The 22806-nt window shown below is 50.8% G+C and overlaps 4 protein-coding genes across 4 annotated transcripts; 2 read left to right on the plus strand and 2 right to left on the minus strand.

Annotated features, from left to right (window-relative positions):
• Positions 1-221: 221 nt before the first annotated feature.
• On the minus strand, positions 222-6007 carry COCSUDRAFT_57160 (hypothetical protein; the record flags this gene model as incomplete). Its single annotated transcript, XM_005645745.1, has 13 exons — positions 222-411; positions 795-916; positions 1241-1376; positions 1886-1985; positions 2175-2270; positions 2588-2666; positions 2873-2927; positions 3310-3449; positions 3909-3989; positions 4334-4498; positions 4792-5111; positions 5361-5606; positions 6001-6007. The coding sequence occupies 13 exons, from the start codon at positions 6005-6007 to the stop codon at positions 222-224; spliced, it is 1737 nt and encodes a 578-aa protein (XP_005645802.1).
• Positions 6008-7151: 1144 nt separating this feature from the next.
• On the plus strand, positions 7152-10130 carry COCSUDRAFT_57161 (hypothetical protein; the record flags this gene model as incomplete). The annotated part of the gene is made up of 5 exons (XM_005645746.1): positions 7152-7742; positions 8122-8310; positions 8920-9144; positions 9364-9418; positions 9844-10130. 5 exons carry the CDS (start codon positions 7152-7154, stop codon positions 10128-10130), a joined length of 1347 nt encoding a protein of 448 aa, XP_005645803.1.
• An 817-nt stretch (positions 10131-10947) lies between these two features.
• Positions 10948-16270, plus strand: COCSUDRAFT_48328 (fatty acid elongase 3-ketoacyl-CoA synthase 1). The gene is made up of 14 exons (XM_005645747.1): positions 10948-11138; positions 11249-11304; positions 11569-11679; positions 12006-12144; positions 12602-12811; positions 13101-13196; positions 13504-13617; positions 13921-13956; positions 14140-14192; positions 14399-14521; positions 14766-14856; positions 14981-15051; positions 15235-15304; positions 15610-16270. The coding sequence occupies exons 1-14, from the start codon at positions 11066-11068 to the stop codon at positions 15651-15653; spliced, it is 1287 nt and encodes a 428-aa protein (XP_005645804.1). The 5' UTR covers positions 10948-11065; the 3' UTR covers positions 15654-16270.
• A 698-nt stretch (positions 16271-16968) lies between these two features.
• On the minus strand, positions 16969-20720 carry COCSUDRAFT_17735 (Mov34-domain-containing protein; the record flags this gene model as incomplete). Its single annotated transcript, XM_005645748.1, has 8 exons — positions 16969-17124; positions 17901-17979; positions 18226-18350; positions 18794-18881; positions 19602-19690; positions 19845-19926; positions 20116-20289; positions 20596-20720. The coding sequence occupies 8 exons, from the start codon at positions 20718-20720 to the stop codon at positions 16969-16971; spliced, it is 918 nt and encodes a 305-aa protein (XP_005645805.1).
• Positions 20721-22806: the final 2086 nt, after the last annotated feature.

A 22806-nucleotide genomic window follows, 5' to 3' on the forward strand; every position in this document is an offset into this window, starting at 1 on the left:
AAACCCACTTCAGAGCTACTTTCTTGCAAGCAGGCATCTTGCGCCCAGGTTTTGCAGCAAGACATCCTGTCTTTTGGGATTCGCAGCACATTCTATGGCAGCAACACATGCGTGGTCCTGAACCTGCATCTGACCTGCTTTGTGTCAGGATTCTGTATTTTTGACCCTCCAGGTGACTCTCTCGATACACACATACAAACAGCTAGTCCTTGATCAGCTGATCACCACTTGTGAGGAACAAAGATTCTGCTGTTGGGCCTTGCCTGCAGGGGGAGCATTCCGCCCCATGTGGTGAGGTAGGAGCGGCAGGTGTTGCTGTGCACAAACCAGAGCAGCACAAAGGAGAATGCGAAGAAGAGAATTATGGTCAGCCGCAGGCGCAGGTGCAGCCTCACCATCAAATTGCCCATCCTGCGCCAGCAGCAACTTGCATTGAATGAAGATATCCGTTATGTCGTGCCGTGTAATAAGAGATGACACTTTGCAGAAATGGGCCCGTCAGTAAGCTATTTTATAGTCCTCGTCTGAATCCATGAAACTTTGACACCGAGGTGCAGTGTTCTTAACCAGCTGATGTGCAGCAAGGGCAGCAAGAGTCTGTAGGAGGCTGAATGTGCATCAACCGTATCACAGATATCATCAAAGACTACAAGCGATTGATCTGTGCCCTGAGTCAGGCAGTGCTCACTTGCCATTCTTGACAATCCGGAATGCAGGCAACATTGCTCTGCCACGACAGATTCGACAGAGAGACTGGTAAGCAAGCCTTACAAAGTCAAGAGGGGGTCGCTCACTTGAATTGGGTGTAAGGAAGGCCCCGCAGGATGTAGTAGGCTCGGCCGATGTAGTACAGGTACATAAAGAAATAGCCGTACGCAATGACCACCAGAATGCCGATCAGGCCCTGCTGTAAGTCCTGTGCATGCCAAAAGGCAGACCAGTCAATCACTTGCAATCCTATGTTTTGAACATCAGCAACATCTAATGGCATATGGTTGTTCAATACTAATCAGGATACCGCATGTGGTGCTGCATGCTGAAACACTGGGAAGCAGAACAGAAGATTAGTGACATGTTTGACACAAAAAAAGAACAACGTGATCAAATATCAACGTTCTAATATTGGTGGAGTTTTGGCATCCAAATGGCATCGTTTTCCAGTTCAACCACTAAAGAAACCAAGCAGACAAGGGGCAGATCCAACAAATGGTGGTTCATATAAAATTATGTGGCAACGCACCGTGGTGTGGCAGTCATACTGCCAGTAATCACAGCTGCCCTCTAGACCAGGGGGAATGACCGGGGGATTTGATGCATCCCCCCGCCCGCTCACATACCAGTACACCACCAGAATCAGCTGTCCCTCAAACGCCGCCCTGCAAAGCGATGTAAACCCCCATGTCACCCTGTGCTGCAGGGGAATGAAACCCTAATGTTAGAAATTGTGATTACTCATTTGTCTGCAACACTCGAAATGTGAAATATACAACCCTTCCTCTGATAGTTGGTGGGGTCATCTGCTGACTATTTCCGGACAACCCCACATCTCTAAGATGATCAAAACTGTTGTTCTGACCAACATGACTTGGTGCACTGCAAAATATAATTATGCAGTCAGGGAAATAGGTGCACTTGACAGAGGCCACAGGTGCAAAGTTTCTCACCAAAACAAGGAACCTGAATCCATCTGCTCACTTTCCGGTATCATTTCAAGATTCATCCACACTACTACTATGCTTGCTGGCACGTATTTTGCTGCGTAATCTGTATTTTGAGATTTAGAGAGAGAGAGAGAGAGAGAGAGAGAGAGAGAGATTGAGATGAGAGATTGGAAGCAGGGGATCTGTTGGCATTGATTTGGATTGCAGGGTGCAGCAAGTCTCACCACAGGATGAACTTTGGCCAGTGGTGCCTGAAACTTGCATCCATGACTATGGCGTCCTCTCTGTCGCTGTCACCTAACCGCCGCCTCTCCATTGACCCCGCTGCAGTGGAGCAAATACACCCTCTTTTCAGGCGATGCATATGTGCCTGACCATACAACGGCAGGGATTTTCCCATATGAGGACTCACAAGCAGAGACCGGAACAGTGTCAGAGCTCCTACAATCTGAATTCTATATCAAAAACACCACTATTTCTTTCCCACTGGGTAGGCAATAAAGGGAGCCTCACCGACTGGACGGTTCCATGGGTTGCCGTTGTGCGCGTGTATGCAGAAGAGCAGGAAGATTGTGTTGTAGCACGTGAACCGCACAAATGACGTCCACGCTGAACATAGAACATGAATGCATGTCAGGCGATGCTGACATAATAAGAAAATTAGTAGTGTTATTACTGATGCCGCTCTCCCACCCGCTTTTGCCAGTCACACTGACAATGTGACGGGGCAACGCATGCCTCAAAACAGATTTTCTGTTTTGTTGCAGGCTCACTTCAGGCATGAGCAGTTAGGAGAAGGCAGGTTTCACACATGTGGGGTGATGTAGCTTTAAAGAGCCACGAGTGCATAAATAGAAGCTGTTGAAACACAAGACGGTGAACAGCATGGATGGCCAGTGTATGGGAACTAAGGCCGAGGAACGTACGGACAATCAGAGAAAACCAGTCGCAGCGAGCCGCCAACAAGTATATGTTTGGGATCAGGTAGGCTAAGATGTCAACGTACTGCGCGCACACACAGACAAAGCGCTGCCTCAGGAATTCACCAGAGATACATATTTACCCGAGTGCACAGCTGCAGGAATGCACTACAAAAGTCGTGTGGCCCAGACATGCAGCATGAAGAGCACTTGAACATGACAAGCTGGTGACAAGATTGCATTATGTATAAGTATGTTTTATTTGGATTATGTAAGGCAGGGAATGCTTACCACTGTGACGAGCTCCACAAAGACCAGCGTGGCAGACTTTCTTCTGCGTGGCGTCCTGCAAGAAACATCGATGCTTTGTGAGTCCCACCACTATATGACAGGGCGATTACCATTCTGCCCATTGGGATGATCAAAAGCATGCCATCAGTAACAAACAGATCTGCTCTTCAGGCATTGACCGCTGTCTGCTTGAAGACCTCAAGACTTCGTGGTGTGCGCAGAATTCAACCTCGTTGGAAAAGGGTTTGGGCAATTGTAATAACAGGGGTATGTGCAAGGGTCTCGAATCTGGACACACCAGAGCACTCCTCCGCAGTGCACCCTGGGATGTTACACCAAATGCATATTACAACCCAAAACCCCTGAACCCTAGTTATATTGAAACCCTGAAGTTGTTACAAAGGAATTGTTTTAGATTTAAGTTTCATTGGGCGCACCAGCGCATGCCGAGGCGGCGGCTGCGACAGACGCGCCAGATGACGCAGTAGAGAGTCTTAGTCAGCATCAGGAAGCAGATGCCGCCGACTACCACATTAGTCACCACCACATACTTGTTGTGCCGGAACGCGCCGTCCGGCTGCACAGCACATGATATTTTTATTGTTATTACACAATTCCATGCTGCAAATATCCCGCCCATCATCTTGCACACACAGGCCACACCTGCAGCAGTGAGCCGCCAGAGGCACTCTATATCAAATCTTATTAGCATCTTACACTCCCCTAGATTCTACGGCTGTATGTCATCTTTACGCAAGGCGATGTATTATCAGACAGCATGGCAGGAATGCTTGAAGACAGTCCTGACTTGGTCAATTTGGGCACTTTGTGAGTTCTGCATGTGCTGCTGCAAAATTCTCAGCTAAAGACCACCAGCTTCCTGATTGCTAGACTGCCGTGTTGCAAGGCACAGATAACAAAAGCATTTAATCCCCTCACAACCGTGCCAGTTCAAAGCAGAAAAATACATGAGTTACATGTTTGTGGGATCAGGGGATCGGGGACAGAATTGACGGGTGGATAGGTAAGCGCGCACATCTGTGAACTTCTGAGTGAATTCTTCGATGAGGAAAGCTGTGGCGATGGCAGTTGCCAGGTACAGCATCACCATTATGATCTGCCGCCACACATCAGCACAGTAAGAACAAAATACTACAATATTTTGCGCCAGCTACAACTTTGCAGTGTACTGTTGTTGACAAAGAGAAAGTAAGCACCCGGTGCATTCAGGTCACTTATAAATACTCGGTTCTCTCTTTGGCCCAGCAACACAAAAATAGTGTCTCAGCACAAGTTGCATGACGCCCAGCAAAATAGTCCATGCAGAAAGAACAGTGCATCGGGCTTGCCCTCCTTTACTACCTGGTATTCTATTGTCTCACCATTTCAGCAATTTACTTTTTGATCGCTTTATCATCACATGTCACGGCTCTATGTTCACATGTCACTTTGAGGTCTCACCCGGGTCTCCTTGGCGCTCATGGCCTCCACGCGAAGGATGACGTCATTCTTGGGGTCATAGTGACCGCTGGGAATCGCGCTGGCTGTTATGTCCACTCGATTCGGCGCGCCGGAATCCGATGAGGGCTCCGAGTCTAGGCCGCTTGATTTGCGCCCGAAGCCCTCCTGTGACCACATGTCAGCTTACATGGACGGAAGTAGTAGCAAAGGCGAGTTGTTGTCTTGAGGATTCAAACAATGCAGGATCGATTGCAGGTTGGTCTCTAGCACGGAGGTGGGCATTAAAGCCAGTATACCCTGACAGGAGGAACCGAAATGAACTGGTCCAGCAAGCTTGTTTCTCTGCATTGGATGGACTTTGCTTTCTCAAGGCACATGCACACAGCATGGCAGGACATCAAGACAGGGTCAGATGACAATGACTTGCTTGGAGCAAAAGTTGATCTGTATTCGCAGACCTTGTCTTTGTCGGGGCTGAGGCGGCCCGAGGCGAGGCTGACGTCATCGAATGACTCATCCACCGAGCCCCCCCGCTCCTCGTCCTGATCTGGCACCGGGTCCCCCCTGTCCCGATGACTCACCACCACCTCATCCACCGCCGCCGCCGCGCTGGCGTCTCCGGCCTGCTGCTGACTCAGCACGCTGGGCACGCTGAGCTGATCATCCCCGTCTGCTGAGGCGTTCTCTTGCGCTGCTAACTTTCTGCGCTCCTTCCGTCGCTTCTGCTCCGCGCACCACGCCCGACACTGCGTCGAGTCCTTGTGCACCAAGCCCCTACCTGCAGCGACACATGCAGACACCAGATCTTCATCATTCTCAATACGGTATCATTCTGTATCACAGAAGACGAGATTCCAGTAGGACAGAAGCAGGGCCCAATCGTCGACAGGCATTGAACACCGGCAGAAAACCATGCATGCAGCCAGCACTGGGAAGCCGCAAGTGGGCGGGACAGAGTCTGCGGTACATTTCCAAGCAGAAGATTTGCCAGCAGAAGCTCGATAGGGGCAGGTCAGCACAGATATACCTGAGGTCCCAGGCATTCCCTGCTCCTCATCTCTTCTTGCAGCTTCTTGCCGACGCTGCCGCGCGTGCCGGCCAGGCAGATGGTCGGCAATGTATGTGATGGCATCCCGCCCGAAGGCGGCAAAGATGTTCCAGGGCTGCGAGGCGTTGGTTGCAACAGCTTCACCTGCGGCTGCCGCGTAGCTGCGGCCCTGGCCTTCTGTCTCTAGCACACCCCCATGGTGTTGGCGGCGCAGGGGCAGCTCACCTGAGGATGGGGCACGACCATCTGTCAGGGGCAAGTGAAGGTGCAAAGAAATGTTATGGTGGGCTGACGAGGTGGCTTTCATTTTGAAGCCACGAAAAAGGTTGCGTGAAGCAGATAAAAGGCTAAGGCAGCCACCAAGGGTCCCAGACTGAGAACTTCTGCTCAGGGCATGTGGCTCCTGTTAACAGCCATTCGGATCTAAAATTAAGCGCATGCATTTGGCCCATGTACGAAGAACGGAAAATTGACGAGTGCCGAGAGTTTGCAGTCCCCCCTCGCCCTCTGTCTATCCTTTGTAGAGAGTGGATGTTTCACGAAGCTGTGCCTCGGCTTGGAAAAATCTGAGTACAACAAAAGCATTGCCCTTCGCCGATTGAGAAGGATGCAAAGGCACCTTGCATCTATATATCGTGATGTTCCAAGGGCTTGATGTTAGAAAAAGGACACCAATCTAGTACGACTGAAGGTCTTGGCGAGATGCCCATCATCTGGTGACCAGATAATCCGGTGACCAGTTTCCAATCACATGATAGAATAATGGAACAAAAAAACACTGCATGTTACCTGGGGAATGCTCCGTAGTTTGTTCCCAGTGGTGTGCAGACATCTGGTTGATAGCTAATCGGTGTCGGGGAGACGTGCACAGCTTTGGTCTTCCATCACATACTTTCAAGGCTCCATTTTCTCGCGTAATTGCTGTGAACTGTCAGATATTTGGACAGCCAAAGCCTGTCCGCGCGAAATTGAGCCCCAGAATTACGAAATTTCCGCATCGTAAAGGCACGTGCTTTCATTGAAATCACGTGCCGATGAACACCCAAATATTTTCGAGAGGAGAGCACCACAGCCTCACCATTCCCCCAGCGGCATGTACATGTTCCCTTCTCAAAGGTACTTGCGCCACACAACACCCGCATGCAAAGTTTGGACTCGGGATCTCAAGAATCCGTTTCTAGTGTGAGCCAGAGCCGCTGCCCGTTTGCAGTACAGGGCCTGTTAATTTACGCCGTAAAGTGATATCATTGCAGTCATGGCCATGCAGAAGGGGCATGATTTCTGGCAGCCGCTGCTAGAGAAAATCCTGGGAAAGACGGACAACCATTCTCTTCCACAAAAGAAGGTGCGTCTTTTGTTCTATCTCATGCTGCAGCTGCAAGTATAAGTAATGTGTGCAGCATTAGTACAGATACCGAGTCCAGGACGGCGCGCTCGATCAACATGAAATATTATCTCTGCGCAGGCACGCAAAAGGCTGGTGAAAAAGGCTTCAAAAGTTCTAGGACTGGCGCCTGATAACATCGAAATCAGTGAATCTGCAGATGCTTTCTTGCTGCACGCCAGGTAGGTTTCCGCCCTCCGACTGCATTCTGTAATTGCCCCAGGCAGAGATGCAGCGCAAGCAAGCGCTTCTTGTGCGCCCCTAACGCATTTCCTCTGCGTTGCAGGAAGTCTGGAAGCCTACAATACAGCGAAACTTCTATCTCTTTGCCGGAGCGCAGTAGCCAGCAGCAACAGCCTGGTGATCAACCCAGCAGATCTGCTCCCATGGCAACTCACGTGGGATCAGGCAACAGGGGCGGGCATGCTGGGCCATCCAGCAGCCAGCCAGCAGAACAGCCTAAGCAGAAGAAGCCCAAGCATGGGAATGGCACAGCGACAGAGCAGCCGCTGCTTGCTGCTGCCCAGCAAGCACTGGCCAACGAGGAGAAGAGCCAGAAGAAACGAAAGAGAATGGAAGCCAAGCTGCAACAGGCTGCAGAGCCTTCCTCTGGCCAGGAGGAGCCGGCAGCCGCCGCAGCAGATCAACTCCCCAAGAAGAAAAAGAAGGACAAGACAGCCGCATCGGAGCCAACAGCACTGGGGAAAGGAGCACCAGCGATCCCAACCTCTGCAGGAAAGGAGGGGGCAGCTGTGCGGAAACAGGCAGGAGCACCCGGGGGAGCTGCAGGCGATGCTGTTGTAGCACCAAAGAAAAAAGGGGCGAACGCAGCTGTGAAGGGGTCGGCAGGAGGGGTCAAGACGGTGAGCTTGGAGGGGCCAGAGCTCAAGAGTTGGCGCGAGGATTACAAACGCACGAATGTAAAGCATGGGAAGTTCTCCAGCGCTGAAAGGGACGCCATCAGGCAGGCTGTGAAGGTGCGCTGTGATTTCCCAGCTTATGTACTCCTTATTCTTCCCTTTATCTCCTGCAATTTCCCTGTGCACATTGTCACAGTAGCGCACGCATGCAGCGTGCCACTAGTTTGTTGATTGTGGCTGCTTTCATTACCATGCAGTCATAATGCAAGCTCAGGTTTCATGCTGGGAAGCAAGTTAACTGTCGCGCTGATCAGGTCGAGATTTGTATGCCCTGTGCCTTCAGTGGCTTGACCTTGACAATTTCTTTATGTCCAAATTTTTGACCTTGTCGTTTTATTGTCAGACACCAACATGCATGCACAACAAATGTACATTCCCAGTGTGAAGGCCAAGAATCTGGAATCAGGTCCTGTCAATCAGATATGTGCATGCGCAGGAGTATGCTGAGGCACACCAGCTGAGCCAGACGGATCTGGACTGGCTCTACTGCACGCGCAAGAGCAGCGCAGAGGCCCGCAGGAGGACCGAAGGCGCCTGGACGTCCATCGCAGCCGCCCTGCCACACCGGAAGGCCAAGGCTGTCTGGTCTTGCGGCACTCGCATGCTGCACCTGGGCAATTACAAGGTGAGGGGCGCTTTCGTACTCTTACATGCCACGCTCGAGCTCTTTAAGACCTTTGCATGCTGCACCTCGCCAAATACAAGGTGAGGGGCCTTGGTTGAGTGTTTCTGCCGCATTGCATGCCTCATCCAAGCTGCTCGAGACCTGCGCAAGCTGCCCCGGTTTGGGTCTAGTGACACCATCATGGGCTCGCTGATGCACAGCACACGTGTGTTTGTTACAACCCATTGTGTGCCATATGGAAGTGCTCTCAAGTCAGCTTTACCTGGCTGTGCTGTGCGGGTTGGCAGGACCATGTTGAGTGTCAAGTACGATGTGCTTGCTCTCATGTGCAGCTGCTTGAGCTGCAGGGCCATTTCCTTGTCAGCTTGCGCTGCAGAAAAGGAGTCCTGACCAAATGACTGCATTTTCCAGGACTTGTTGTTACTGTCACTGGTTTAAGTCAGGTTTCTGGCCATGTTTGGACACAATTGTGGGCATGCCTTCAGGCGAGGGTGCAATGCTGTCAGGGAGAATGCACTGCGCAGACTGCGGCGTCCACCTTGAATCCTGATGCCCACTTTCACACTTATGTTGGCAACGCTATCAATGGAAGTGATTCTTTCCCCGCAGGGCAAGTGGACGGCGGAGGATGTGGAGAAACTGAAAGAGCTGCACGCAGCGAAGGGCGACAGGTGGGTGGAGATGGGCGCATCATTGGGGCGGCTGCCGGAAGCTGTTCGCGACAAATTCAGAACCCTCAAGCTCGGGGACGCGCGTAAAGCGGGCGCCTGGACCCCCGAGGAAGAAGGGAAGTTGACCGAGCTGGTCAGCACCTACTTGGCAAAACGCCCGGCGGTGCGCGTTCCCTCCTTTCTACATTCCCCCTGCCCGGGGCCCCCACTTGCATGCATTTGCCCGTAAGGAGACAGGGAAGACTGACAACAAAAAGATTGATGTCCAGCCGCATGCATGCGTTGACTGACGCATGCATGCATTCACTCAGGAGAAAACAGTAATAGGGCTGTTTACTTCACCAGAATGTCCAGCGGCTGACGCGTGCATGTGCTTGCTCAGGAGGAGAGGGTGAGCGGGCGGATTGTGCTGGATGATGTGCCGTGGGATGCCATCAGTCGGTTGCACGGCAGCCGCGACCCGGACCAGTGCCGCAACAAATGGACCGGCCAGCTCTCTCCCTCCATGGTCGACCGAGGCGCGCGCCAGATTTCATTCTTCTCTTATCCTGGCACTGTTTTCTAGCTCCATTGCCCATGTTACCTTGCTGCTGCGCTTTGCATGTCAGGCTTGTCATGCTGGGATGGGCTATTGCGCACTAGACACCGTATTGGTCACTCAAAAGTCGCACAAAAACTGACGCAGGGGGTACTGAAGACTCCACTCCACTCCAAAACCTAACCCCTCTAGTACTCTTTAGTACCCCCTGACTGACGAGCTTGCAGGGTTCTTAAGTATATTCTCCAATTGAGTATATTCTGCCTCCGTAATCACGCCCCAGGCTTGGTCAGGGCGTCCACATTTATTTTTATGCTTGCACAGGCGACTGGGGAGTGGGGGACGACAGGCGGCTGCTCAAATCCCTGTTCCGGTCGGGGGCGGTGAACGACTGGGAGCTTGACTGGGGGGCGCTCGTCCCCGGGCGTGCGGCAGCGGTGACTCGCCGGCGGTGGCGACTAATGCTCAAATGCGTCCCGGACGGCGCGGACAAGGGCTTCGACGAGTGCGTTGACTTCCTCGTGGAGAAATACACTCCCGACCTGAAAACAAAGGGTGAGAAAGGGAACGCTGCAGCAGATGGGGCCGCCTCGCCGGCCGAGGCGGCATGATTTGAAAGTCAAATATGCAGTTCCTGCGATGGTTTTGTCAAGGAGTGACGGTTATCTCATGGTTCAGAATCTTGGACGGTCTGCAAACTACACTGACACCATGAATGTATACATATATACTACGTAGTCTTCCATGTGATTACTGGTGCTATCAGCATGCAGCGTGCCCACCGTCGCCTGTTGCCAGCTGCGACGGTGCTCCCTGGTGTGATGGGTACTTTAAGAGTGTCGGTGTTGGACTGTCATTGATGATGTCCGGATGCGGTAGTATGGTGTCAGGTTTGAGTCAATGGCTGGGAACACATATGCACGTTGCACTTACTCATGTGTACTCACTGTGCTAGCGCTGCGCAGTTTTGCCTACTGCTTTCCAATGTGTGCTGTCGGCTATGCGGGGCAAGCACTCTTCTGAAGCATGCCAAGGTTTTCTTGAAGACTGTTTTGGGTTGTGAGTTATGGGTTGTAGGCAAAGAAAAGCCAACTTGACTTTCCAAGTTGACTTTGACGCCACAAGCAAAAAATCTGTGCACGTGGGCAGTCTTCACGTGGATCCATGGGGCCCCACTCGATCACCGATGATCCGAGATCATTGCGCGAAGTGTAATCTGCAATCTCCTATAGCTACGCATCCGACATTCGTAATCTTGCGAGTTGCAAGTTCCTCACGAGGAGCCTTCAGGTGCAGAAATATCTGAGCCTGCAAGTGACGTACTGCCCCCTAAGTTTATGCCCATGACGAAGATACATGAGAAATGGGAACATTGGGGCGCATAGAGCAAACTTGATGGATGTTGTAAACTGGCAATCATAGGTGTGCGAGATTCGGTGCAAGGCGCCTAGCTGGGCTGTACCGTATATTCGGACAGGACACATCCCGGTACAGATTGTGCGCGGCGACCCCATAGAGAGCCTGTCTGAGCGAAGGCAGGAGTGCCATGATATCTGTAGACACAAAGGGTGGTGCCATTGCCCTGCTGGTAGTTGCTCTCATCCTGCTCGGGACATGGGGTGCGCGACTTCCATCCACATCCGGCATGCCGATCTCTTCGCAAAGTCGCTTCTTCCCAAGCATGTTTATCTATTTCAGCGAAATCTTGAGCGAACATATCCTTGATCAGGTCCTTTGCTGAATCTGGCGGAGCGGCGTGGGCGCCACACAGTGCATACGTACATGGTGCGTTGCTCTGTTATCCATTTATTGATCGCGTTACTATAATGTGGAACAAACAGTCTGAAAAACAGAAAACTTTGTGCAAATAGTCTGAGGTCGAAGAATTCAGCCCCCTTCCCTAGGCAGCAGTCAAGCACTGGAGGATGTGGTCCCTGCTGTTCTGGGCCTACTTGAAGTGGACATCTTCTTTTGCAGAAGGGGTCTAGCGCATGTATGGTATGAGTGCAAGCATTTCTGATTGCAATATATGCCCCTGCATATTTGCAGGACTTCTCCATCGGCTTTGTGCTAGTGGCGGTGGTGTGTGCGCTGACATTTGGTCAAGTTGGAGACACCATCCACGGAGAAAACTTCTTCGACCAAATGCGCAACTCACATGTGCGAGCCCATGTTCCTTCCTTCCTGCATGCTTGTCTGTACATGAAAGTGCTCTGACTCCTTGAGCCTCAGATGTCTTGCATGGCTGCCTGAATAGGTATCCAGAAATCTTCAAGGCTGCAGGATGGTTTGCACATTTGATGAACTGTATCCTGGGGAGTCCATCTTTGTGTATTGCAAGCCAGAACTACAGCTATTTAGCCCAACTGGGATATCTGGCATGTCATAGCTTGCGCATGCAGCATGCCTGAGTGCTGATTGCAGCTCAGACTGATGCAATGACTAAATGACTAACATACCAAACCACTGGTGCTGTATTTCTACAGGAGAAAGCGCCGCTGATTGGGTTCGCGATGGCCTCGGGCTTCTGCATATTCTTTGGCAATCTGGCGGAGCAGTATGCGCTGGCTCTGGCCGGCGTGACCATTGCTGTCCCCATGTTCAGCTCCTGCATCGTCGTCCTGGGTAAGCTTACAAGATCAAATCAAAGCACACCACCTCCTTGTAGAACTTCTCTATACTTGGAACGAGGTGTGTTCGGTGTTGCAAGCTTCTGGAGCTCTCCTCCCCGCCGAGCCATTGCTTGTTTCCTAAGCAAAGTCAAAGCCACAGAGTGAGGATTTGGGGAAGTGCAATATTGTTGAAGTGAAGGGATGAAGGCTTGCTGCATCAGGGCGTGCCTTTGACTTCACAGGGCCATGCCAGAGGATAAATGCAGTCCTCCAGAGCATTTCATCCCTGGCTGTGCATGTGTCATATGAGCTCTGAACTCTGCAGCTCTAGATACCTTCCGTATTTGTTTGGTTTTCATTATAAACCAGCCTTCCTGGTGGCAGGCAGACACTTACACAGAGTCCAATGTTTGTTTCATGCATGTAAGTGATGAGGAAGCAATCGATTCACTGCTCATGCATGCATGCAGGCACGGTGCTGAATTATGTGCTGGACAAGGGCCTAAATAAGGCGACGATTCTGTTCCCTGGCGTGGCCTGTTTTGCGCTGGCAGTGGTGGCAGGCGCTTTGACTCATGTGTTCAACGAGGAACACCTGAACAAGCGCAAACGCAGATTCGATGACTCAGTGCACCGGCACGCGGTAGGGAACGCCACCATCGGCTTTGAGCACGGCGCAGGTACGCCCCCTGACCATGTCCTATTCAGTAGATGCCCATGTGATGCTGGCACCTGTAATTTGATGTCAGGACATCCTGCTGTGGATTGCCTCAGTATCCTATAGATTGCAGCAGCGGCAGTGTGCTTTCTCAAGATTCTTGGCGCGCTTTGTCAAGCTCGTTTTTTGCTGAAGTAGCAGATGGCCACAAAGAACGCATGTGCTGTGCTGTATGAGTGCTGGTTTACAGCAGTTGCAAGTATGGTGGCCAGCAATTATTGCAAATGAAGTGGTCAGTCATTGTTGTGCAGGTGACAGGGCGCTGCCGGGGCGGGATGACAGCGCCCACAAGGCCAACGCCCTCGGACCCAGGAAGGCCAAGGATGAGGAGGCAGGCTATGAGCCAGGTGCCTCTCGGTGCTTTTCTTCAACTTATGTTCAACCGTCAATCTTGTTCCATCCATTGATCACCCGAGGCGAATGAGGTCTGACCAGGCCTGGTGAAGCAAGAATTGCATTGAGATCAGTTTGCAACGCGAGAAAACCAATTGCTGAACCGACAAGCAATCCTACTGAACGCGAACTTCAGCTGAAACCTTTCCTGATGGCTGCGCCCTGAAAGCATCTTCTGGATGACTGCTCCTGCTGCATCCACATGCTCAGGAAGGCATGCGCCATCACAGCAGCTGTTGACAAGTATATGCATGCATGCAGAGGCAGGCAAGGCGGCAAGGGTCAATATGGCGGACGCAGAGAGCCCGTACAGATCTGTACGGACCGACTCGCGCCAACGCGTCATCTATGGCATCTCCATTGCCATTGTGGGAGGTGAACGCAGAGACCACAACCCGGACTTTTGGACGTTTGACTTCCTATTTAAATCCCCTGCCACTTGTGAAAATTCACGTGATAATGTGGGGTCACATTGGGACGCCCGGTTGCCAGCACGGAATAATCAATCGTATCAGACGGCAGATTCGTGGAAAGAATGCTGCATAGCATGATGCTTCGAGCTTGCTCTGGCAACATGCATGGCAAGAAAGCCAATGCATGCTTGTGGCTGGTTTTGGTTGGAACTCTTGCTGATCTGCCCAGCATGACTCCCGCTGAGTGCTTGAATTTTCTGTGCAGGTCTCATAGGAGCACTCTTCTCTCCAGGTTTCAATGGTGCGCCTGACCAGCTTGAGCAATAAAATTCGGGCCTTCTTAACTGCATAAAATGTCAGATTTGTATTAAACTAGAAGTGACAGAGCTCTAAGATGCAGCTTCCGGAGCCTGGCATCTCTGTGGATGACAAGTTGAGAGGACACATCCTTGGCAGTGACTGACTTCTTCTCTGTTTTGTGCAGTGACCACGAATGATAACTTCGGGACCCTCGCCCCAGGGGTCAAGCCCTTCACAGTGAGTCACCTGGCCTCACCATTCGACCACACACTTTGATCTTAATCACCATTACTCCTCAGTTACTCAAAGGTCCCTTTACTTGTGCTTGGCCACCTGACAGGATGGAGTGTGATTTTGGCACTGAACATGAGCTTGAAACATCTGAGATGTCCTGCACAACAAATATATTTAAAACAGGAGCTGAAAGTTTGGATGCTGTGTAGGTGTACACGGGCTACTTCTGGTTCTGCACAATCTACTTCGTTCTGGCTATTATTGTGACCCACTTCATGATGCGTTACCCACCCCTGGGCCAGCAGCGCTCCACATGGATCGCCTGGGTCAAGGTGACACATCCTTACTCGCATGTCATCCTGTGAAGACAGGACCTAATGTTTATGTAGCAGTGTCACAGAGATCATATTGACAAGGAGCAACTTACTATAAGTTCGTCCTGTCAAGCCTTGCATATGTTGGTATTCGGCAGTTGACAGTATGGACCTGGAGCAGTAAGTTTGTTCAAAATGAGAGGTATTCCGGCAATTGAGAAGCAGTAGGAGAGTTCTGATTGTGCAAGTGTTCTGTGCGCAGGATCACAACTGGCTGAGCGCCATCGGCTTTCTGTCTGGCATTCTGGTGTCCATTGCCAATGTGCTCCAATTCCTAGGCGGCCAGGCTGCAGGTGACATCACCTATCTCAACTGTCCACAGTTTGACAATACGCTTAAAAGTTCTGCAATCCCTTGTTTCGAGCTCTCCTGGTACTCTGTTACATATTGGATAGGACTGATTGTGCATGCATGCAGGCTATGCTGCCAGCGACCTTGTGCAGGCGAATCCTCTGGTGGCCACCTTCTGGGGAATTCTCTTCTTCAAGGTAAATGTTGCATTTTCTTTACTCTGGAAGCATGTTGAGGGGATTTCGCGATTACTGTAGTTGAGAAAGTGAGATACGCACTTCCGTCAGTGGCAGGAACCGTGCCTGCATGTTGCATCAAACAGGCATGTTGAAAACTAAAACCACCGCTATATTAATGTGAAATTCCTTCTGTCTGCGCAGGAGTATCGCAACTCTTCGCTGAAAGCGTACATCAGCCTGGGGTGCATGTACTGCTTCTTCATCGCTGCCGGTGAGTCATCTAAGTACTTTCAATGCTACAAGAAGATTATTAAAATAGGAAACCTCTCTACCCGGAGAGGACAGCTACTCACCTTGCCTTCTGCTGTAGTCCACTTTGCGCAAGGTTAGCATGCGCTGTTGCATGGCAGCTGTGCCGGATGTCTGCATATATGTTCGCCGCCTGGGGTAGGATTTGGGCAGGCTTTCCCCGCAGCTTGATTGCAGACGCAGCTTGCCTCTTAGCAGGACAAGGGAACATAAACAATGTATTGCCCTCTAAAGTAGAGATAGACAACCCCTGTTGCATGTCTGCAGTGGCGTTGCTGGCGGCTTCTGCACAAGAGCGGTCGGGACAGTGAGAATTCCTCGCCTGTATATCTTCATGCAAGGTACTTTATGTAAAGTATGCGCGAAGTCCATGGCAAGAGCAGATCTTTGAATTCTGCAAGGGGCTATCGGCGAGGGTGTGAAAAGGCGCTCCTAAATATGGGGTAGGACAGGGCTGGAATGGTAGTCAGCAGCCGTGTTGCATCAATCCTTTTGTAAGTAGTAGCATGGACGGAAAGATTAATAGTCTTAGTTGCTTCATATTGTGATGTCCGCGAGACTGTTTCCGGCCGCCAATCTAAATTCATTGCTTATTGTTTCGTGGCCGTATAATTTATGCCCATACAGCGTGGCATTGAGCCATCATGGCATGGTCCAGATTTCTTCGAAGCTGTGCCAAGTGGCGCTAATTGATTCCAATTGAAATCAGGGTCCGGAATCGCAGACTGACAGTCTGAGACTGTGCACAAATGTTTTGGGTGTTGGAGTGTTCCAGAATGTTTGCATCAAAATGCATATGTAGGTGTAGGATTCCCCAAGACTGGTGAACAACATATACAAAACAAGGGAGGAGCTTGTTGACCACGGTCAGTGTCATCAAGTGGCGGACAAGCATGCCTGCATGTGTATGTAAAGCGAATACGACACCATATGCCAAGAAGGCACTTGAACACTCATAATTGCCAGTCTTCAAGCTTGAAGACTTACGTCTGAAGCTACAAGACTGGACACTGTTGGATCTTGTCTTATAATGTCATTGTTGTTGGATTATTACAACACGTTCATGGTAATGTCTCAGCCTGCGCCATGGCCAGCCAAGTACACTGCATGGCAAACCTTTGCAGCGAAGACCCGGCGTCAACACGCAGACACTATTTCAATCATCATAAGACGAGCCCTGTCGGCCATGGTAGCCAGATACGACTGACCTGCATCTTCCTCCTAAGTGCAATATCAAAGACTCAGCTGTCCATAAGGGGTGAGTGCAAGAAGAGATAGTCACCCCAAGACAGTCCTCTGCGCAGCATACTCTGCCTCACAAGACGAGGATGTCAAGCATGGATACATGCCATTGTCAGGCCACAATCCCGACATTGGAGCCATTTTCTGTGGCACAAATGCAGTAACACCCAGCCCACCAAACAGCTCATTCCACGCTTGCTGCTGCTCAGAAGACAAGGCTCTCGAGCATGGTTGCCAGGCACTGCATGGATGTTGCCAGGCATGACTGCCTTGACCACCGTCTCCGCTTGGATGAGTTTCTGAAAAGTTGCAGCTTCTGAGATGGGCAATAACACCTAGCCCGCCAACACAACGCCCTTCACGCAGTTCTATTCCTCTGATAATTTAGAAGACAAGGGTGTCGAGCATGGTGGCCATGCACTGCATGATGTTGGCGGACATGAGCTCGTTCAGGCGCGCGTCCAGGTGCTTCTTTGCGTCCATCTTGCCCACGCGTGCCACGCTGCGCGCGCTCGGCTCCAGCTCACCCTCCTCCGCCACCTGGCGCATTAGTAAACGCATCTGTAAGCACATATCATTCTGACATATCGATTCTTCAGGGGCGCAGTGTCAAGTACTAAAGGTCCCTGGTGAGGCCCGGCTTGCCTTAGAGTGGTGCCTACAGACTCGGTAGAATCGTTGCATCCCTTAAACGTATGACAGCTCACCAAGAACACTTGCTCTTGCTTTAGTTCATAGTTGCACCATTCGGTCATGGTGAAATTTTAGGCCGTACATTCGGGCGAATCTACGGTTATACGGCATTTTCGGCCGTATATTCGGTCCAAAAGCCAAAATTATGTAATGTATCGCACGCAACCTTTCCTTCTTGCCAAATCTGGCTCCCAGACTCAATGGGTCAATTAGGTGGGTCAATCCCACTCACAACAGGTAGCACCATGTCTGATTGTGAGGATGATTCATCCCTGACACCTCTGCAACCCATTTGAGGGTGTTGCTTGGCTGTTCATGTTGTGTGCTGGTAGCTAATTGGATGAAAAAACAGAAAATGGAGATGTCCACGTGGTAGCACGTGTAATGACGTCATCACCGAATGTTAGGCCATACGGTGCTCCAAGTTTCAAAAGACCGAATATACGACCGAATATACACCGTATGCCGAATGGCCGAATCCGAATGGTGCAACTATGCTTTGGTGCAAGGTAGCCCATCAGTCAACGGGCAAGAAGGAGCTTGCCGATGTTCAAACTTTAGACAATGTCCTCAGCAATTGTGGCAGAACTTCCAGGGATGGCCATATCAGCAAGGCTGCTTACCTCGCGCTCAAAGCTGTCTGCCAGCGTCTTCATCTCGCTCACAGCGCGCGCGTTGTCCTTCGTCACCGTCTCAAAGTCCCTGCAGCAAACCATGGAAACCTCTCAAGAAAAAGTGTGCCGGTTTCTGGCCCTTTGCAGGCATTGAGTTTAAATGAAATGTGTCAACACAACGCTACGCCACCGCTTTTTCTTTGCAAACAATGTGCGTGCTGTGTTTAATTGCGGGTGATGCAGCCAGGTGCGCAAAGGAACGATTAGCACTGCGCATGAAAAGCCACACATTGACAGCTGCAGCTGACACATTATAAAGGAAGGGGTTGCGCACTTGAGGGTGAGGCCGTGCGTCCAGGCCTTCTTCTGCAGGTTCATGAGCATGCGCTCCTCCAGCTCATTCTTGCGGTAGCTGATAGCAATGCTGTAGTAGTGCCTGTTCAGGCCGTGGATTAGCGCCTGCCGCACACACATTTAGTCAGCCTTAGTACTGATAACTTCACTTTATTATTCCCTATCACTTAGAAAGCCGGTTAGAAGTAGTGCTTGCAAATTTGCGGTTGGCAGGCCAACTGGACGTGCTACATGGCAGAGTGCAGATATCTATACTTCAGATAACATTAGGACAGAGCAGCGCTTTGCCATGAAGCAAACGGGATGGCCCAGTCTGCAGAACAGTGCAAGAAGTAGCGCTGCCATGATCATTCTGCCACTGAAAGTAACAGGAACAAGGCCACCATCGATACAGGCCGCAGCAACAAATGAAGAGGCCCTGTCAGAGTGCGTCTGAGCAACGACGCAAACATGCCACAAGCGGCCGTGTCGAGCAGGGCGCGAGCGGTAGTGCTGATGACTGATACTGTCAGATGAGCGAATGGCCATGTCAGCCAGGGGGCGCTGACCTGGATGCTGGGCTTGTTGAGGTAGCCCAGGTTGGAGGTGGTCTGCCGCGGCTCCTGCCCAAGCATCATCGTCTGCGGGTTTATCAACCTACGCACACCCACAACCGCTCAGATATTCAATTAAGAAAGATGATGTTGTTACAGGACACCTCGCAGGAGTTGGTCTTAGGCGTGTGTTCTGCTGAGGAATGCTGGCTTCCACACATCCGCGATGGGCTCTGATGTCCTCCAGAGCTGACCACAGCAGAGTGCGAGTGCAAGCAAAGCCAGAGTAAAACACATGCCATAAGGGTGATCAACCTGCGCCCCCATACACGCTCAGATGCTGCATAAAGGAACACGATGGAATCACATAGGAGCCCTCAAGGCATGTGCTGCCAGTCCAACAAAGGCAGCAGCAATACACCCACTATCAGCTCTGGTATCCTTGAGGATGACCAGAACCGACAGCAGAGTGAAAATGCAAGCAAAGCCAGAGTAGGGCACATGCCAGGAGTTTGATCACCCAGCGCCCAATGCTCATGGAACTCCCAGAGGAACTACACTCCTGGAGAGACAGGTGTAATGCCAGGGGTCCACACAGGAGCCTCCAGACATGTGCCTGTAATTCTGCTCTGGTGGTTACCACAAACCTGACAGCAGCTCTGAAAATTTCATGGAAGGTCAGCGCCTATGTCAGATCGTTCGTGCCACTGATGCCCAAATATGGCACATTCCCAGAGATCTATCGCATGCTTCTGCAGGACCAGGCTACAGCAGCTTTCCTTAGCGTTCAAATGTTTCCTAAGAAAACATCGCCGCATCTCACCTGAAAGCATCAATGACCACCTTGCCCTTCACAGACTGGATGGGGTCCACCACCACCGCTACTGCCCTCTGATTCAGCGCCTCAAAACTCTGCGCACAGCCAATTACCTTCTCAGAACATTTTCAGATGACAGAGAGTGCACGCATAGGTCAGAGTTTTCACTGATTCCAGGAGGATGTTGTGGACTTGAGAGCCACAAGGTGGAGGGTGAAAAGTGGCAAGGAAGGGATGCGTGTGCAGGACCTGCTGGGTGTTGATGTCCACTCCTGAAAGCCAGCAGCCAAAGCCAGGGTGACTGTGGTACCATCCTACCACCATCTCTGGCCTGCAGCGGATACAATCAGGAATTAGGCGGTGATCTCACAGGGATCCAGCAGGATGCCCACACCAAGGCACACTCCGATGTGACAGTGCTGAGGTGCAGCATGAAGCATAGGAGTTCCTTTCATAACATACAACACCAGGAAGAATAACAACAACAACAACAACAAACAATTGCAGGCAAAGGACGGACCTTCCACACTGCTTCAACATATCCAGCATCTTTGTCTGGAAGACAGGGTCGACCGCCTCAACACTGACGCCTGTGCCAGACTGGGGCATGGCAAAGACATCCACCACCTTCACCGTGTAGTCGTCCACAAACTCCCCCAGCATCAGACCCATGACCTCCATGGGCACTCCTGCCCTCCCTACACTCGTGCAAAAGCAGTTGTGCAACAAGATCACTGCCTAGAAATGTGAAGCGAAGCTTCTACGATCACAGTTGTATGCCACGCTTTCGAGACATGCAACGTCTGCCTTTTGATGCGACATTGCTGGTCTAGAGTCTTCCAAGTGTATCCTGATGAAAAGTAATCTAATAGAGGCGAGTCGTAACACTCTTGCCCAAACCTCATCAAGCACATCGTTTTTGGACAATGAGCAGAAACATATTCGCAAGTTGTACATGTGCACATGTGTTAGTGCAGCAAATGCAACAGACTCCCAAGACGCACCGTGCTTGAGCATCTTCAGCAGCGCTAAAGAAGAAATGTATATCTGCTCGGACGTGTCCACTTGTGGTGCGTCTGAGTTGCCAGACATATTGCCTCCCTGTCCACCAGGATTCTGTAGCATTCTTGAGATGCGGTCCATGGTCAAGAGACACTACTTCTGAAATGCAGTGGTCTTGAAGCTATGTTCGTTGATAGGCAATTTGAACAAGGCAATCTTATTAGCTTGCTATTCAGTAGTGTCACAATCTTTGGCTTCGGGCTTTGTTTGTACTTTTGCTTGGGCCGGGCCTCTGCTCTTGTTCTTCAGGGTTACGTTGGGTTAGTAACCCATCGTCCAAAGAACATCTTCATGGAGCTCGCATTCCAGGCTTTCAACGGCACCGATCAATATAGTGGCGGACGCTTGTCTGTGGAAATCTTTTTCCAGATCAATAGTGGAGCTTCAGGCGTATGGAATGCACATACTGATGTCCCTCCTTATCAGGTTACTGGCGTTCTTCATTGCCCACGACTGCCTTTTTGCAGCATCGGACACAGATCGGTGCGTGAAGTTTTTATATTATTCTATTATGCGAGATTGCATGCCTTTCTCATGTCTGCGATTATCAACGAGCAGTAACATGCTACAATATACAATCTCTCTCCGATCCAGAAAGTTAAATCTGGACATCTACAGCATCCTAAATCGGTCAATTAACTGCGCAGATTTATTTACAGCATCAAGGCGGACACATTCTATCACGCCGGTCAGCCGGTAAGTGCTTCCCGCTACACATTGCAGCTATTATTGATCCTGACCTGTTTTCACAAGGACTCCTTGAGATCAATGTCCCGTCAAAGATCTTGAAATATTGCTGCCAGAAAGGTAACTGGAGCGCAGACCTGAAGCATGTGAATCGGCAGGATACTCCGGAGAGCGTGCTCAGAGGGGACGAAAAGTGTGCTGTGCCTTGCGAGCTGGGTGCTCTTGGCACGGATGGGGAACAACAGCTGACTGGACCCTGCGGATGCATTGGCCCAGAAGGCAACTGCAATGAGGAGTTCAATCAGGTGATCATCAGGGACCTATGCAGCAGGATGGGGAGCAATCCTGTGGTAGGGAGCGCACAAACTGACACACCGCTGCTCACCAGTGAGCAGAGCAAGCCGCAAGGGAAGCAGCGCCTTTTTCAACTGAGGGCCGGGGCAGAGTGAGCCTCTCTAATAGCACTAACTGGCACCAGAAAAGTCTTATCCTTCGAAATGCACTTTGTGGTCACAGCTGTTGGTAGAGCGCTTTTTTCTCACAACTTTGATCAAATCAGCTGTGACTATTGTGGTATGCTGCTGGTACTGAGGCCATGCATGCGCGCAGGTGTTGGCAGGAGAGCTCGATAGACAGGGGGATCTGCAATGTGATCTTTCCGGCAGAGACCCAACCTATGCTCAAGTGGATACTGAAAGCGGGGTCAAAGAATATCGAGTTTAGCCACTGCTCGCTCTCCTTCGGCGATCAGCCGCCCCTGAAGAGCACCTTGTGTTTCACACCAAACGAGACCCTCAGCGAAGGTAATGGGTGTTTTCCCTTCTGCATCGCTTGCTTGCTCTGATTTCTTTGGCTTCATCTGCACTCCAATCCTGTTCTGAGCTTCAAATTTGTTTGACTTACATATATTTTTCTCGGTTACAGGTGTACCAAGGGTGGCTCTTGCGCATCTTCGTGCATTCACACAAGCGCAGGAGACGCCGAAGCTGAGGTTCACGGCATCATTTGATGACAACATGGAATTCGTTACACAAGAACTTGTATTTGACACTCAGGTTGCCTTTGGCACTGCCCCGGTGGCTACTTGACAAAGGCTGGGCCAGCAAAGAGGCCAAAATTACCGTCGCTTTGATGGCGTCATGCAAAAACTGTGACACTTGACAAAGTTGATTAATGCTCACAGTACTCTAAGGCCATTGTCACAATAGCGGCAACACCGCTGTCTAACACTGTAGTATGCTGAACGTGAACATGTGAACATGTAGTGTGCTGAATATGAACCTGTACACCGAATAAGGAGCACAGAATACATCAGCCTGTTCGGACCTGCCTCCTGCAGGCAAAGTGTGTAATATTGATGTTACTGTGATGAAATCATAACAATGATCTGGGCCTGAACTGCCAAGATTGATTCTGTACAGCCTCAGAGGCTCATACATCAGCAGCATCTCATGCTGCAAAC

This window comes from Coccomyxa subellipsoidea, assembly GCF_000258705.1.
Source record: "Coccomyxa subellipsoidea C-169, whole genome shotgun sequence".
Taxonomy (NCBI): Eukaryota; Viridiplantae; Chlorophyta; class Trebouxiophyceae; family Coccomyxaceae; genus Coccomyxa; species Coccomyxa subellipsoidea.